The 16922-nt window shown below is 39.1% G+C and overlaps 1 protein-coding gene across 6 annotated transcripts in view; it reads left to right on the forward strand.

The window, feature by feature from the left end:
• The window catches only part of LOC128700191 (NHS-like protein 3), a 171457-nt gene that overhangs the window by 96163 nt on the left and 58372 nt on the right, over positions 1–16922 (forward strand). For 5 of the 6 annotated variants that reach the window (XM_053793239.1, XM_053793240.2, XM_053793238.2 and 2 more), the window contains one exon: positions 8113–8204. In XM_053793239.1, the coding sequence (XP_053649214.1) occupies positions 8127–8204 (78 nt within the window). In that variant the 5' untranslated portion in view covers positions 8113–8126. Of the gene's footprint in view, positions 1–4237; positions 5255–8112; positions 8205–16922 lie in introns of those variants that run through there. The other variant, XM_053793235.2, reaches the window with a different exon arrangement.

A 16922-nucleotide genomic window follows, 5' to 3' on the forward strand; every position in this document is an offset into this window, starting at 1 on the left:
AAAATGTTGGGATGTGATATTATTGTAATAATTATATTAATATTATAATCAGTGGTATATCGATAACATAAGATTAAATTGTGTCCTGATAAGCCTGTTACTGACTTTCTTTTGTGCCTAACAGTATTTTATTACACGTAAACTACGTTACTGTATACTGTTTCGAAGCATTTGTTCAAAACTATAAAGTTACACAGAAATTAGAACACGAAAGAACATAAGTATATTCGACCATGAGTAACTTATTTATTTTCAAAATCCATTGTCAGTTTTTATTTATTTTGCTTATATAAAAAATTGTACAACGGTCTTGAGAACACAAATGGTATAGGCACCTATGAGAGTATATTATGTAAATTTAGTTTAAAATAACCCATTAATTAAGTCAAACATGGTCTTATTTCCGCTGTTGATATACATATTTGGATCTCCTCGTGTATATGTGAAACTTGTATTCCTATTTCGTCCATAAACTGTTTCTTTTAAATTATATTGTCCTAGCTAGAGGTGAATTTAAGGATCCAAGTTGACAGTACGTTCAGCGTCGGCCAGGAGGCAGTTTTGAATTATTTACTCAATGAATATTGATTATTGGGCAACAAAGTCGGTTAAAACAAGGCTCGCATAGTTTGTTGATGTTTGGCGCGCCATTCCGTATTGAATATTGCCCAAATGTTGCAAAAGAAAAAAAAAATTCAACACGAATATTGTTAGTTTTTAGCTACAAGTCAAAGAGAATACTATCACTTTTCATGTTAAACAAAAAATTGACAAATACGATAGCTAAATTTGGGGCATTTGCTATGAATACTTATAATGAAAAAATACATGATGAGACATTATATTATTAAATTCTTTAGTATGCACAGTAGAGAGTACTGGTTGATCGATAGCATAGAAAAAATACATGATGAGTTTACATATAGTATGATTGCGCAGCGTTACATAATGGCTTACTCATTTTCTTGTCGGTATTGTAATACTGTTATTATAATGCTTAGAAATTCCACTTGGTTGTGCATATTAGACTTCATTGGAGGTATATAACAGGTAGGGAAGGGTCAGCCCCTCAAAGCTTGAGGGACTGACAGATTACTTTACTCCTTGTATTTGTAAGGTAGTCTGATTTGAGTGATGTTGACTTCTTCCCAGCTATTGTTATGGCCTTGATTAATCGCGTAAAGAATTTGAGCCATAACATAGGAAGAAGCCTTGGCTAGCTTCAAAATAGATCAAACAGATATACGAGTAATAAAAGGTTGGGTTTGAGAAGTATCTGCCTAGCATTGGCCATTATTCTTCCTGAATCGGACTGATAAAGCACCTTGTGAGCGAAACGTCTCCTTAATTTATGTCTGAGTTACCGTATATGTGACTCTCATACATACATACATACATACATACATACATACATACCGTATGTATGCTTGCATACATACGTGTCTTTCATACATTTGTAATCTAGGTAGTCCTACTGTTGTGCCTTTCAAATCTTATGTTCTTATGCTCATCGCACGAAGGTTAGATTATCCTTACAAAGGTAAAAAAAAAAAAAAAATAGCCAGTTGATAGTCATTACCACTATCAACCGAGAATCTCCACTCTGACCTACGTTATTCCATTGTATATTAGGTCATAATAGCCCTGACCCCACAGTGCAAGTTCTGAGATTAACTACTCTAGTTTTCATGTGATCTACTCTTCTATTTGTCCTCTTATACTATTGTTCTCTCAGTTGGTGGTCGAAATGTAGAAAACACACACACCTGATACAGGGCAACTGACAGATGTCCGGAGAAAGCATAGTCCCAGTATTTAGAGAGACACACAGATAGCATTAAACTACAGACCAGTGTCGATGACAGGCATACTAGGTAAAGCATTGAAGATAACCAGTAGAAGATTGGTGATCACCTGGAAAGGAGAGGTTTCATAAAAAAAAAAAAAAGCTTTTAGAGATGGTAAATTCCGTCTGCAAACCTGCTTAAGTTCTACAATGTAACAAAAGTGAAGCAAGAGAGTGATGGATGGATTACATATTCTTGGGCTGTAAGAAGGCATTTTAAAACTGGGGCAAGGCGGGAGGAGCCGGTGATAAGTGGCGTTCTACAAGGATATGTACTGGGACCTGTAGTTTCTGGTGTACGTAAACAACATGCCTGATGTATCCCTGTTTGCAAATATGAAATTAATGAACAGGATAAAAAGCAGGAGACAAGGAAAGATTCCATACGGTACTGAACAAGCTGCAGATATAGTCTGATAAGTGTTTTTTGAAGTTCAACCCCAGCTAATTCAAGGTTAGGAAAATTGGGGAAGGGCAAAAGAAGACCAGAAACGGAATACAGTCTAGGGGGACACATGCTACAAACCTCACTCGAGGCCAGCAGAGTGCCGAATATATTGCCTAATTCATACTGCCTGTGTAACATATGCGAGTTTGTCAAATCTAAGATTAGCTTTTAGGAATCTCAACAAAGAATTATTTACGATACTATAAAGGACAGAGCTAAGGTTCATCTTGGAGTATGTAGCACTAACAAGGAACCCACACCCTATCAAATACGTAAATAAAATGGAAAAACTTCCGAGGTTTGCAACGAAACTAGATCCAGAGCTAAGAGGTAAGAGCTAAGAGATAAGATTAGGATAAGAATGAGCTAAACTTGATGACATTAGAAGACATAAGGACCAGGGAAGACGACGATGTGCAAGATAACCACAGGAATTCACAGGGTGGATAGGGACAGGCTGTTCTAGAGGCGGGAAACAGGTACACTAGAGCATAGTTGCAAGTTGAAGACACCGATAAATCATAGGGATGTCAGGAAGTATTTCTTCAGTCTGAGCCTTCGGGAATTAGAATGGCCGAGTAAACGAATTGCTAGAGGTTGGCTTTAAGAAGGTGTGATGAGACTTAAAAAGCCAGGAGAGAGTGAACCCAGTAACGGTCAGTTTGAGAAATATATTATATCATGAGGGAGCGCTAAACCCGTAGGGTTATACAGTGTACGTGGGGGGTAATGGAAGGTATTCAGGCTCAATTCAGGAAACTGAAGCACAAATCCAATTCCCAAGATCAAGAGCCCCTCACCAACATCAAGCAACTTCCCTTGAGGGAAGCTTGAGAGACAGGGTAGCAAAAGTCACACATAACTAAGAGTTCAGAGCGCTTCGTCGATAATGGTTGCGTCCAGTAAGTGCGGCTCATTACCAAGTAAACTTTAAAGTGTTCTGGAGGCAAAGTAATCATGAGAGACAGCATACCAACACGCCACAGCACTCAACCACCTGACCAACACGCCACACCACTCAACCACCTGACCCACACACCGCACTACTCAACCACCTCACCTCCACACCAACATAATTAATTTGGTTACATGACACGACAGTTCACTGGGAGTACTTCACTGTTTATCTGCATACCAACATGCACAGCGGTGCCAACAAAGACTTCTGACATTCTCGTCTTTCCCCGATTCCGGTGAAGGGCTCTCATCCAAGGAGCTGGAGCTGCCTTTGACTTGAATCAAGCTTAATTTCCCCCCGTTTCGTAAGCGCTGTATGACCCTTACAGTTTTAACGCTCCCCATGATTGTGATGATGATAATAATCTTGTCCATATGTTAATTTTGCTGTTTTTCATTATTATTATTATTATTATCATCAAAGGAAAGCGCTAAACTCGTTATGATTGTACAGCACTAAATGAATGGGAAGTAATTAGCTTGATTAGAGGAAGGAGAGGATCGCCTTACTTGGATCACGAACTCTTCCCCAGCGTTAGTCTACGCGTCCCCATATGTGATAAGTGTCCTGAATGGGTTTTTCCCGAATTAGACGTTCTTAAGATATACAATAAATTCAGGTACCCATTGTAATGTACCATTCGAGGATAACTAATGAGTGCTACCTTTAAATAAAAAATAAAAAAAAAAATGAGTGCTGCCCGTAAAAGTACTAATAGAAGATTGTATTTGCTTACCTTTAACAAAAATAATTTTCATACAGCGTGAAAGACTAGTTTGCAGCATAAACAAAGGAATAATATAAAGTCATTAGTCTAAGATTAACGAAGGGGAATGATATGCACTTACATATTTACACTGTAGTACATATTTTCTTCTAGGATTTAGGGTATATAGAGTAGGAGAGCGATGGTGGTAAAGAAGTCTTGCCACACCGCCCATCACGAGGGAATATCATGCGAGGCACAGTATGTTTACATGCAGTCATGCCAGGCACGCAGACAGGGCCACTACTCGTTCCTGGCTCTCTACGTGAATATTTTGTTCTAACAGCTACACCAATGATGGATACCCACGTTTAACTGTGTACCTGATGGTGATTTGAAGACAGATGATGACCTATTTTATTAGGCATGGAGAAAAACGACTTAAGGCTTAGAGACAAGTTGAAAATGCCCAGTACCTTGTGCCCAGGTGATGCTGCGATATTAAATAGACAAACAGAAGTTTTAGAAACTATAAATAGCATAATTAATTTACAGTAACAGTGAGTGGCTCACCTATTTATATTTGGAGGGGTCGACTCGTGGCTCCCGACTCCGCCTTTTAATTTTCATCAACCAGGTTCTGGCCTTCAGGGCAGTCAGATACATATTATGTAGCAAGTGATTCAGGGACTGATACAAATTAATTGTTTAACGTTAAGTGTCTTCATAGTGACTTTAGTGCCCCCACCCGAAATACAAAAGTATTAATACATTGAGGTCAACAGATACAGAAAATTTTGAGGACAGTAGTGAAAGATGGTGGGTTGTGACTCTTCCACCATCCGCACGTCACCACCACCATGAAGTTCCCCTTTTTTAAGAAAGTCGCTCGCGATATGCCCAAACCACAGCCGCCTAAGAAAGATGAGTGCGCGAGCAATCCTGAAGAGGTTTGCTTTCCTCCCATCGGATCCTCCTTTGATAGTGACCAGTCAGATTTTGCTGCAAGTGACCGGGATGACGCTGACGAAGAATCGCATTTATCACCTGCTCGTCCTTTTATGAGCAGATCGGACACGGATTTGACACGAAGTCGTAAGTTTACCCGCAGGAATGAATGGGAAGTACACAAGAAGTCACTTTTACCGGGCCATAGAGAGTTGCGTCAGGTGCAACGCTCACCCAACGATTTGATGCTGTCGCCCATAAAGATTCCCTTCTCCTTCAGCAACGAGTACCTCAAGAGGAGCCTCAGTAGGAGAGCCTCCATGCCCTCAGTTCTCCACGACTATGACGGTGCTAGTACTGGTGTATTTGTGTTTTGTGTGTCTTCTTGCTCTTACTTGTTACTTAATAAGACATTGTTTTAGCATTTTTAGTTCTACTGATTTTTTTTAATATAACTAATTACCAGTTCATTCATTTTGCATGTGCGTGATTATTATTATAATCAAAAGCATGTGAGTGAGGCTTTCCCTTTTCATCACATAATTTTCTAAGCAAACAAAAATATGTATTATGTGTTTTGATATATCTGTGTGAGCAAAGCTCACTTGGATGTAATTACCTACTTGTAGTTACAGGAATAGAGCTGTGCTCATCATGGCCCTTCAATACTTTGGTCATCATAAAAAAGAAATTCCAATGGTTGAAGCACTTATTGTATTCTGTTGTAAGTGGCCTTGATCTAAACTCGGAAAAAGATCCTAGTATCCGGCTCTGTTTTTTTCCAGTTCACGACGTTTTGTTATTCCAGTTGTAGGTACACAAAAAATTATCTAAATTTTCATGTCTTTTTATTACCTTATATATGGCTATCATGTTCCCTCTCTTTCTTCTGTAGGGCAGAGTGGGCATCTTTAGTGCTTTCAGAATTGTGTATTTTAACTCTGGTAACCATTGTGCAGTTATTGTTTAGACCTTTTCTAACCTACTCACGTGTGGACACACCACCGCTGCATATTCCAATTTTGAGCTAATGTATATTAAAAGTTTTTTTTTATAGCATTTCTCTTTCATATATTTATAAACTATTTTAAAACTCGTTTCGAGTTGCGTATGAGTATCAATTTCGTTTGTATGATTTTCCAGTGTATGTATATTTTTTTTATTAATAATAACTCTTAGGTCCCTTTCATACAGTCTTTATGTTTCTTGTGGCCTGATCGGACTCTTTCCCATTTCAGTTACATGATTTTTCTATATAAAATTCAGTTCTATTATCCATCACTTCGGTTGCTCAGATTATCCAAGTCATCCTGAAAAGATTTGCAGTCATTTACATAATTTATTGAGCCTAATATTTTTGTATCATCTGCAAACATATTCAAATAGTTTTTTTTATTTCTTCTGGTAAATCATTTAAATAAATTAAAAATATTAATGGGGCAACACCAGATCCTTGTGGCACCCCACGAAAACTTTTTGATTTTCAACTGTTCGCTTTCTTTTCTCTCAAAAGGAAAGTCTCTCGTCCATTTTAGTATTTTTCTTTTATTCCTTCTAGGTTTTGAGGTTTCAAAATTAATCTCGCATGGGGAACGCATATCAAAAACTTTCTTAAAATCTAGATGCCCAATATTCTGACCTCGAACACTTTCTGTAAGTTTTTTATAATAGCTTGCTAGTAATTTGTTCTGGAAATGTTTTATCTGCTTTTCTGGGGAGACTTTTTTTTCCCCTAATACTTTTACCACAACACTTGTCAACGAAACCGGCCTACATAGTTGCGGGGATCTTCACTGTCACTTTTTTTTAATATTGGCACAATGTGTACCATTCTTCCATTTGTCTTCCAATTTTTCTTCCCGAAGTGAAATCATTTTTTTTTTTCCAAAGGGGATAACTCAATTCTTCTACGCATTCTTTTAAAACCCATGGTGATGTATCGTCTGGTCCTGTTACCTTCTTTTGTCACTGTCCAGTAATAATTTCTCTACTACTTCTTTATTTATCTCAGTATCCTCTAACTCAGTTATTTGTTTGGGCTTTCAATCTGCTACGTATAGAATCTCCTCTCTTGTAAACACTGAAACTTTCAAATCTTTTCTTTTTCATAGGTCTCCAACACCTTTCACTGAACCAGTCTTCAATATTTCTTCTTTTACCCATGTGTGGAATAAATTAATACCAAGTTCACAAATATCGCAGAACTCTCTGTATTATCTCTTGTTTGTGTGTGTGTGTGAACATAATGAACAAAAAGGCACAGTAACGTGACTGGAGCAATGCACCAATAACCCTCACGTAGGAGAGAGGCGCTAACGACGACGTTTCGGTTCGACTTGGACCATTTACAAACTCAGCGACTTTGTATATGTGATGAATGGTTTGAAAAACCGACAAGTTGAAGATTGAGACACTTATGCAACATATGGGAATCTTTATTCAGGAAACGTTTCGCCACACAGTGGCTTCATCAGTCCAATACAAAGTAGAAAGGTGTAAGGAGAGGAGGAGTTTGAGGTAATCAGTCCTTCAGCCTGGAGTCGATGTGTTCAGTCCATCAGTCTTGTAGGATGTACAGCATAGGGCCGTAGACGTGGTTTATATACTGTAGTGAGGTGAGGCGAAGCAGGCGGAGGCGGGGTCATAGTGGTACTATCCACTAGTCGAAGTAGATCTTCGTCCAAAGGTTGGACAAGTGTTGAAGAATTCTTTGTAACAAGATCCCATGATGCTGCAGTGTATTGTATTGCAGTGCACTTTGTATTGGACTGATGAAGCCACTGTGTGGCGAAACGTTTCCTGAATAAAGATTCCCATATGTTGCATTTCGGTCCAGTTGGACCGAAACGTCGTCGTAAGCTCCTCTCTCCTATGTGCGGGTTGTGTATTTAATAGAATACGTATTAAAATTATGACTAATTTTGTTTTATAATACTTAATATTATATGTATAAATACTAATACATTTTCATTAATAATTCATATTTGCTTTCATGTTTTTAATATTGATTAATACTGTATTGATATGATTATGACCGTTAATCCATATTTTTATTAAATACTTTACATATTTAGAATGTCTTGATTGATTTTCCCACTGAATATCATCTTGTATGTAGAATTACTAGGATATATTTTGTTAATTATTAAATTTGTATCTGATGTTTTTAATACTGTAAACTAATTAACTCATTTGTATGTCTACAGACGACGTTGGTGTGATGGCTACAGTAGGTGCTCAGTACCACAACACTAACATGGCAGGTGGCAACGGTGTGTCTCGTCTTGCCATGATGCAGGTAATGTTAATATTAGGAATGATATTCACTACCTGAGAGGTTGATGAGTAAGTCACATGTGCAACGCTGGGAATAGTTATTAACCTCAGTAATATTCCTAGTGTTGCATATGCGTCTTACTCCTCAAGTAATGTCAACATAATCGTTATTATTGTAGTAATAGACATGCTCCAAAACCCATAGGTTCATACATGATTATCACTATTATTATTATTATCATGGGGAGCAAAAATCTGTAGGGGTCATACAGCGCCTATAAAATGGGAGACAGTCAAAGTTTGGCCATGCTTCGATTAGGGAAAGGGAGCAACTTCAACTCGGCAGAGGTTAAGGGGGAACTACAGTGGATAGTTAGAGGCAGTCAGAAACACGTAGGGAAGACTTAACTCGGGTGAGTTAACCCGGGCTAAATAAGTAAGTAGTGTGGCGTATTTCTATGGAGGTGCTTTCCTAGGATGCAACATATAACCATCACTTGAACCTTGGACACCTGTTTACTACTAAGTAAACAGGGATTTCACCCTATGTCCTGACCCACCTAGGAATCCCGCCTGAATCTTTTCGGTTGTGAGCCGAATGCTTACAGTTTCAGAGTTGTAGGTGGAGTAAACCAGAATTAGAGCTACCCTTTCCTTCCTCGGATTAAACCTGATTAACCCACTTCATCCTTTTTATAGACTATGGATGACTAACGGGTTTAGCGGTTTCCCATAATAATAATTAGGGTTAAAGGATTCTTTATTGATAATGTACAGGCGTTATGCAACCATAATGACCCACATGCAGTCGCAAGGTTTTAAACGCGTTGAACTAAACAAAATTGATAATTTCAAGAGTAGGTAGGCAACAGTGGGCCCTTGATGCTAGGAATCAGTACAACCGGACATTAAGTAGTAGTTAGAGGTAGGGACAGGAGCTGTGAATTGACCCCTTGAACTACAACCAGGTGAGTATATGCTGGCACACATACATTTCAACATTTACATGTCATTGGCCATGCCACATTTCGATTTATGGTCCGCCTGGTACCATTGTCGATGCCTTTGCAAGGCTGCTTTATATTCTACATAATTCATACTCAAGTACGAAGAACTTGTCACTGTCATTGATTTATGGGTGGTCATACCTTTATTGGAGATTCCTGTATTTATCTATAATTATGAGAGCGAAGGGTGTTCCTAAGGCGAAACATGTGAACGCAGTAGTATGGTTTTAATAAACTGTGGAAGAAGTTAAGCCCAAGTCATATATGTTGTAGAGTTTTCGAACAACGTTCGTGTTGTCATGGAAATTGTGAAAACAAAACTGAATGCGCGCGTCGACTGGACTATGGTTGTGTGATTGCTAGTATGACTTTTCATTCGAATTCATTGAACAAATAACGTTAATTCTATTTTCCTACAAAGACTTGCCCACATTTATATATTAATGATATGCAATAATAAATACAGGCGCTAGTTATACTCTCCAGGAAGACCAGATATTCTTGGTATTTAGAGCAAGGATATCTGGAATACATAGTGGAGTTCTCGCGTGAAAAGTTTTGGGAGGTGGGCGCAGTAATTTGGGTGAGGCGAGCAGTGTGGGAGGGTGCATGGCGTGGCTGGTCGTGGTGATTGCTACAGCAACAGTAATAACAAGGCGTGCACGTTCTCCGAGTTCCAGGTGAGGTGAAGCCTGCTAAAGGGCAAGCAAGATGGAGCAGTTGTGGTTGTGGTGGAGCCGGGGTTTGGTGTACTGACGCTCGGTGTATCTCAAAACTTTTTATTTTATAATTAGTTCGTTAAAGAGTGGTTTACATTTCATGGATATGATGAACTTAACATCTTACCTATGAGGAGAAAATATTTCATGAGATAATAATTTCCATTCCCCTATTTAGTGATCAACATGCTTTACGCAAGATTCAATTATGGCTGAACCTAGAGTTTTGTGTGTTATAACCTTAAGTATAATATAGTCGTGTGTCTTACAAGAGTATACCATCATGGTAAGTTACATATATTGCCTTAGTGAAGCATAAAGTGGAATTCTTTGTTTCACTAATAATTTAGTGCTATACCAGTTTCATCTGTACGAATGATTTTTAACTAATACATATCCAACCGCCTTATGGTCTGGAACGCACGTCGAATAGTTAATATTGCACGTATGAATGTGATCAAATATGAACGAGTTTGTCCAACATTCCTAAGTAATTCCTCATCCGTCAAAATGCCTAACATTCCTATTGAGCACTTTGTTCAGCGTTCTTATGGTTAGTTGGACCCTTTAGGGAAGTGCCTCTGCTGTATGGGGGAGCTCTTGATCCAAGAAACTAGATTTATCTTCCCTTTCCTTGGATTAAACTTGATTGCTTTCATTCCCCAGGCGGTGTGTGATCCTTACGGGTTTAGCTCTTCCCGCTTATTAAAATAAATTATTGTAAAATTAAGACCTTCGGAAGATTTCAGGCATCTTCATAATAATTACTCTTAAAGCTTTAATGCTGATTGAGGGTTCTTGATCCAAGGAATTTGACCTATCCTCCCTTTCCTCGGACCGATTCTTCCTCCCATACCTTAAGCCATTGTATGACCCCTCACTGGTTTAGCGCTTCAAGAATATAATTTATTAACATCATAGACAATGTAATGCTTTAACTTAGTAAACCTTTGTTGCTTTGAAAATGCTTTCGGTTGTATTTTAAATGTATAAAGCGCATTTGCATCGTAGTGTATGTGATTGTATACTACTGTAGTTGGATTATTTAGTAGCTGTATTCTACAGTATGACTTGCTTATGTGGGACGTCGATGGCTCTTCTAATCCTTGGTACCCATTTGTTTAAACAGTCGCTTGTTTGGTTAGGTTTAAAGCTTATCGACTGCACGAGGATACATTAAAGGAAAAATTTACCTGTACGTTAACATTAATAATCTTCTAACCCGGAACACAGGGAAGAAAATAGTGTATACATACTTCGGTATTCACCTCTTAAGGTGTGTATAGTGTTGCGGTTGGTTCCCCTTGTTCAGCCGGAAAGATGTATCGATCATATTTTAGTCGTATTGATTTGTCTTATTATTCATATGATAAAATGCTTTTATAGTAAAACACTCGCTCATTTTTTTAAGCAATGGATTAACATATTAAACATCACAAATTTTTTTTATATGAAGAACTGTAGTAGTAGACACTTAATATTGCTAGCATCTAAAAGATCCCGGGCTCGATTCGGTTTATTGACCAGCTCGCTACCAAGGACAAGTTGTTCAAATCAGTGCAAGGCCTGCACCAGCATTTGTCAGTCTTGCAAACGCTGTAAGCCATGTCATTTTACATCCAGTTGCAAGATTTCACAAATGAGAGCGTAACGATTGGCAGCATGTGATACACCGGTTGTTTATAGTTCGACATTGTACGCTCGTTATTTATGGTGAGAACATTCTGGCTCTTCTTACGACGATAGACAACCTCACTTGGCTTGATTTTTATTTTTAAGACCTTCCGGTGGGAATAGGACTTTAATCCAGAACCCCTCAAGGAAGGTTCCTTGATGTTGGTGAGGGGCTCTTGATTTAGGGAATTGGATCTGTGCTCCAGTTCCCCGAAGCCTGAATGCATTCCACATCCCCCCCAGGCGCTGTATAATCCTCCGGGTTTAGCGCTTCCCCCTTGATTATAATAATAATTTAATCCAGAAGTAATCATTAAATGTATTAGACCCTTCAGCCTTGATTTTTGTGAAGGATTTAATTCAAGGAATTGGAGCTACCCTTCCCTTGAATTAGCTCGAGGGAGGCGAAAGGTCATTGAAAAGGAATCACGTAACTTTTATAGTCTTTTTTCCTGCTTTTATATTTGTTGATATATAGTTTTACCAGTGAAAATGTGTTATAAGTTGGCTATGGTCTCGAGAGATTTCTGCTGCTTCATTATCGAAAAACTCATGCATATACAAAGGATTCTCAAAACATTAAAGTGCTGTGCAACTTACTTTTGGTGGTTTTAATAAGAGCTCAGATATGTAGACTTTCGATAAATATAAAATTAAAATCCTACCACTCTTAATAATAGATACATATCCAAGAATGAGAACTTCCTCTGCATAATTATCCACTGTAAATTTAATAGGGGAAATCAATAAACTCTGCTAAGTAGTCATATCTTAACATATATGGCAAGAAGGCAGTCCATAACAATCGACCATTTTCCATTAATCTAGAAAATATTTTTAGGAAGGTTAGCAGTCTTCTTGACCAAGATCGAGAAAATTTGCCCATCTAACATTTAAAGCTTTTAGCATCGAGCAGTCACTTCCCCACTGGGAATAACTATTAAAATACCAGTGGTGAGCCTCAGGGTCTGGCCTTGAAGATGAAATACGTGTAGTGCTCCTGAGGGCCTTGTTACAGTTATTCTGAGCTGTGCGTGCCCTGCAGGGGCAAGTAAGAGGGACGTGCGCCTTTACTCACGAGACTTCACATGCTTGCACGCACATTCATCACACTCACGGGTGTAAACACTCAGTGATTGTTACACATGCAGATGTACACACATTCACGAGCGAACTTTCATAAGCATCCACACAATTATTTATGCATAACACGCACTCGTTCTCTCTCTCCTCACTGTATATATATGCATGCATGTATGTATGCATGAATACATACATACATACATACATACATACCTATTCATAAAGTTCATTGTATAAAGTACCAAGTAATGGAAATGAGAAAGCTAAAATGGATCACAATGAAGAGAAATTGTGGGATAAAATATTAAGAGCATCAAAGAGAAGCCTAAAACTCGTTGACATCTACTCTCACTGGAGAATAGTATTAACGAAATGGCACCGTAAGCATATTCATATTTATTTTTCTTTCGGGGAGGTGCCTTGGTGCTAATGAAGTCCCCTTAAAGGAATTTAAGCTACTCTTCCTTATGTCGACTTGATTATTTCCCATTTCCCAGACGTTGTATAACCCTCAAGAGTTTAGTGGTTTCCCTGTGAATGTAATTATTGAAATGCGATGCAATGTGCTTAAACCTTTGAAAAATAAAGTGTATGACTTTAAATGGGTTCTGTCTCCCATCACTAACACTAAATGCTTTGGAGCAGTTATATAACATTATCGCTGGACAAAGCATCCCGCCATATTTCATCATAAATCACTAAGAGTAATGAAAAAAATGCATGAACGAGGTGTATCTCGCCTGTTGAGTCGCCTGTATGGATGAAGCGACTTCGTGCATACACTTCAAATTATATTGGACAGAGCCCAAGAGGCTGTTACTCTTAAACCCCTTGTGGTTTAGCGCTTCTTTTTTATGATAATAATAATGTTACTCTTAATTACCCCAGGCGAGTGTAAATTAGAAGCGGGCTGGAAAACATTCTCCTCTCGCCCTATTCGGTAAACCAACAAAGTGAGCAAACCCCGTTCGTTACTAGTGCATATACAGGATATATATAAATTTCTGAATTTTAAAAGGAGAGCAGTATAAAATATTTTATAGATTAAGTTACTTTAACCTTGTGGAAAATTGCATTTATCTGAATGTATCATTATGTACATAACAGTAAATGAACAAAGATAATTATTATTTATCAGTTAGACAAGTAGGAATTTGGGACACCTAGGTCGCAAAAAATGTCCCCCTTCGAAATATGCATCACCAGTAATTCTGGTAAATATGTAAATTTGTGGACTGGAGTTTACCTGGAGAGAGTTCCGGGGGTCAACGCCCCCGCGGCCCGGTCTGAGACCAGGCCTCCTGGTGGATCAGAGCCTGATCAACCAGGCTGTTGCTGCTGGCTGCACGCAAACCAACATACGAGCTACAGCCCGGCTGATCCGGAACTGACTTTAGGTGCTTGTCCAGTGCCAGCTTGAAGACTGCCAGGGGTCTGTTGGTAATCCCCCTTATGTGTGCTGGGAGGCAGTTGAACAGTCTCGGGCCCCTGACACTTATTGTATGGTCTCTTAACGTGCTAGTGACACCCCTGCTTTTTATTGGGGGGATGGTGCATCGTCTGCCAAGTCTTTTGCTTTCGTAATGAGTGATTTTCGTGTGCAAGTTCGGTACTAGTCCCTCTAGGATTTTCCAGGTGTATATAATCATGTATCTCTCCCTCCTGCGTTCCAGGGAATACAGGTTTAGGAACCTCAAGCGCTCCCAATAATTGAGGTGTTTTATCTCCGTTATGCGCGCCGTGAAAGTTCTCTGTACATTTTCTAGGTCGGCAATTTCACCTGCCTTGAAAGGTGCTGTAAGTGTGCAGCAATATTCCAGCCTAGATAGAACAAGTGACCTGAAGAGTGTCATCATGGGCTTGGCCTCCCTAGTTTTGAAGGTTCTCATTATCCATCCTGTCATTTTTCTAGCAGATGCGATTGATACAATGTTATGGTCCTTGAAGGTGAGATCCTCCGACATGATCACTCCCAGGTCTTTGACGTTGGTGTTTCGCTCTATTTTGTGGCCAGAATTTGTTTTGTACTCTGATGACGATTTAATTTCCTCATGTTTACCATATCTGAGTAATTGAAATTTCTCATCGTTGAACTTCATATTGTTTTCTGCAGCCCACTGAAAGATTTGGTTGATGTCTGCCTGGAGCTTTGCAGTGTCTGCAATGGAAGACACTGTCATGCAGATTCGGGTGTCATCTGCAAAGGAAGACACGGTGCTGTGGCTGACATCCTTGTCTATGTCGGTTATAAGGATGAGGAACAAGATGGGAGCGAGTACTGTGCCTTGTGGAACAGAGCTTTTCACCGTAGCTGCCTCGGACTTTACTCTGTTGACGACTACTCTCTGTGTTCTGTTAGTGAGGAAATTATAGATCCATCGACCGACTTTTCCTGTTATTCCTTTAGCACGCATTTTGTGCGCTATTACGCCATGGTCACACTTGTCGAAGGCTTTTGCAAAGTCTGTATATATTACATCTGCATTCTTTTTGTCTTCTAGTGCATTTAGGACCTTGTCGTAGTGGTCCAATAGTTGAGACAGACAGGAGCGACCTGTTCTAAACCCATGTTGCCCTGGGTTGTGTAACTGATGGGTTTCTAGATGCGTGGTGATCTTGCTTCTTAGGACCCTTTCAAAGATTTTTATGATATGGGATGTTAGTGCTATTGGTCTGTAGTTCTTTGCTGTTGCTTTACTGCCCCCTTTGTGGAGTGGGGCTATGTCTGTTGTTTTTAGTAACTGTGGGACGACCCCCGTGTCCATGCTCCCTCTCCATAGGATGGAAAAGGCTCGTGATAGGGGCTTCTTGCAGTTCTTGATGAACACAGAGTTCCATGAGTCTGGCCCTGGGGCAGAGTGCATGGGCATGTCATTTATCGCCTGTTCGAAGTCATTTGGCGTCAGGATAACATCGGATAGGCTTGTGTTAATCAAATATTGTGGCTCTCTCATAAAAAATTCATTTTGATCTTCGACTCTCAGTCTGGTTAGCGGCTTGCTAAAAACTGAGTCATATTGGGACTTGAGTAGCTCACTCATTTCCTTGCTGTCATCTGTGTAGGACCCATCTTGTTTAAGTAGGGGCCCAATACTGGACGTTGTTCTCGATTTTGATTTGGCATAGGAGAAGAAATACTTTGGGTTTCTTTCGATTTCATTTATGGCTTTTAGTTCTTCCCGCGATTCCTGACTCCTAAAGGATTCTTTTAGCTTAAGTTCGATGCTTGCTATTTCTCTGACCAGTGTCTCCCTGCGCATTTCAGATATATTGACCTCTTTTAGCCGCTCTGTTATTCTTTTCCGTCGCCTGTAAAGGGAGCGCCTGTCTCTTTCTATTTTACATCTACTCCTCCTTTTTCTTAGAGGAATAAGCCTTGTGCATACATCGAGTGCCACCGAGTTAATCTGTTCTAGGCATAAGTTTGGGTCTGTGTTGCTTAGTATATCTTCCCAGCTTATATCGGTTAGGACTTGGTTTACTTGGTCCCACTTTATGTTTTTGTTATTGAAGTTGAATTTGGTGAATGCTCCCTCGTGACTAGTCTCATTTTGTCGGTCTGGGGCTCCACGCATACATGTCTGAACCTCAATTATGTTGTGATCTGAGTATATTGTTTTTGATATGGTGACATTTCTTATCAGATCATCATTGTTAGTGAATATGAGGTCTAGTGTATTCTCCAGTCTAGTAGGCTCTATTATTTGCTGGTTTAAATTGAATTTTGTGCAGAGATTTAAAAGCTCGTGTGAGTGTGAGTTTTCATCAGAGCTGCCTCCTGGTGTTATTACTGCAACAATATTATTTGCTATATTCCTCCATTTTAGGTGCCTTAAGTTGAAATCCCCCAGGAGCAAGATGTTGGGTGCAGGAGCTGGAAGATTTTCCAGACAGTGGTCAATTTTTAACAGCTGCTCCTGGAATTGCTGGGAAGTTGCATCCGGAGGCTTGTAGACTACCACAATGACTAGGTTTTGGTTCTCGACTTTTACTGCTAAAACTGTATATTAAAAATAAATTTATATATATATATATATATATATATATATATATATATATATATATATATATATATATACACACACATTTATATAACAGAAGGAGAATATATCTTAATCATAACACTCACCAATTTGACTGGAGATTAAGGTGTCATGTACAGGACCCCCCCCCCTTTTTGCCTACATTTATGAAAAATTTACTGGCCAGAATTTAAACATAAATTAGACAGCTTATCTGAGGTTCCTGGAGTTGTCC

Source organism: Cherax quadricarinatus, chromosome 74, assembly GCF_038502225.1.
Source record: "Cherax quadricarinatus isolate ZL_2023a chromosome 74, ASM3850222v1, whole genome shotgun sequence".
NCBI lineage: Eukaryota > Metazoa > Arthropoda > Malacostraca > Decapoda > Parastacidae > Cherax > Cherax quadricarinatus.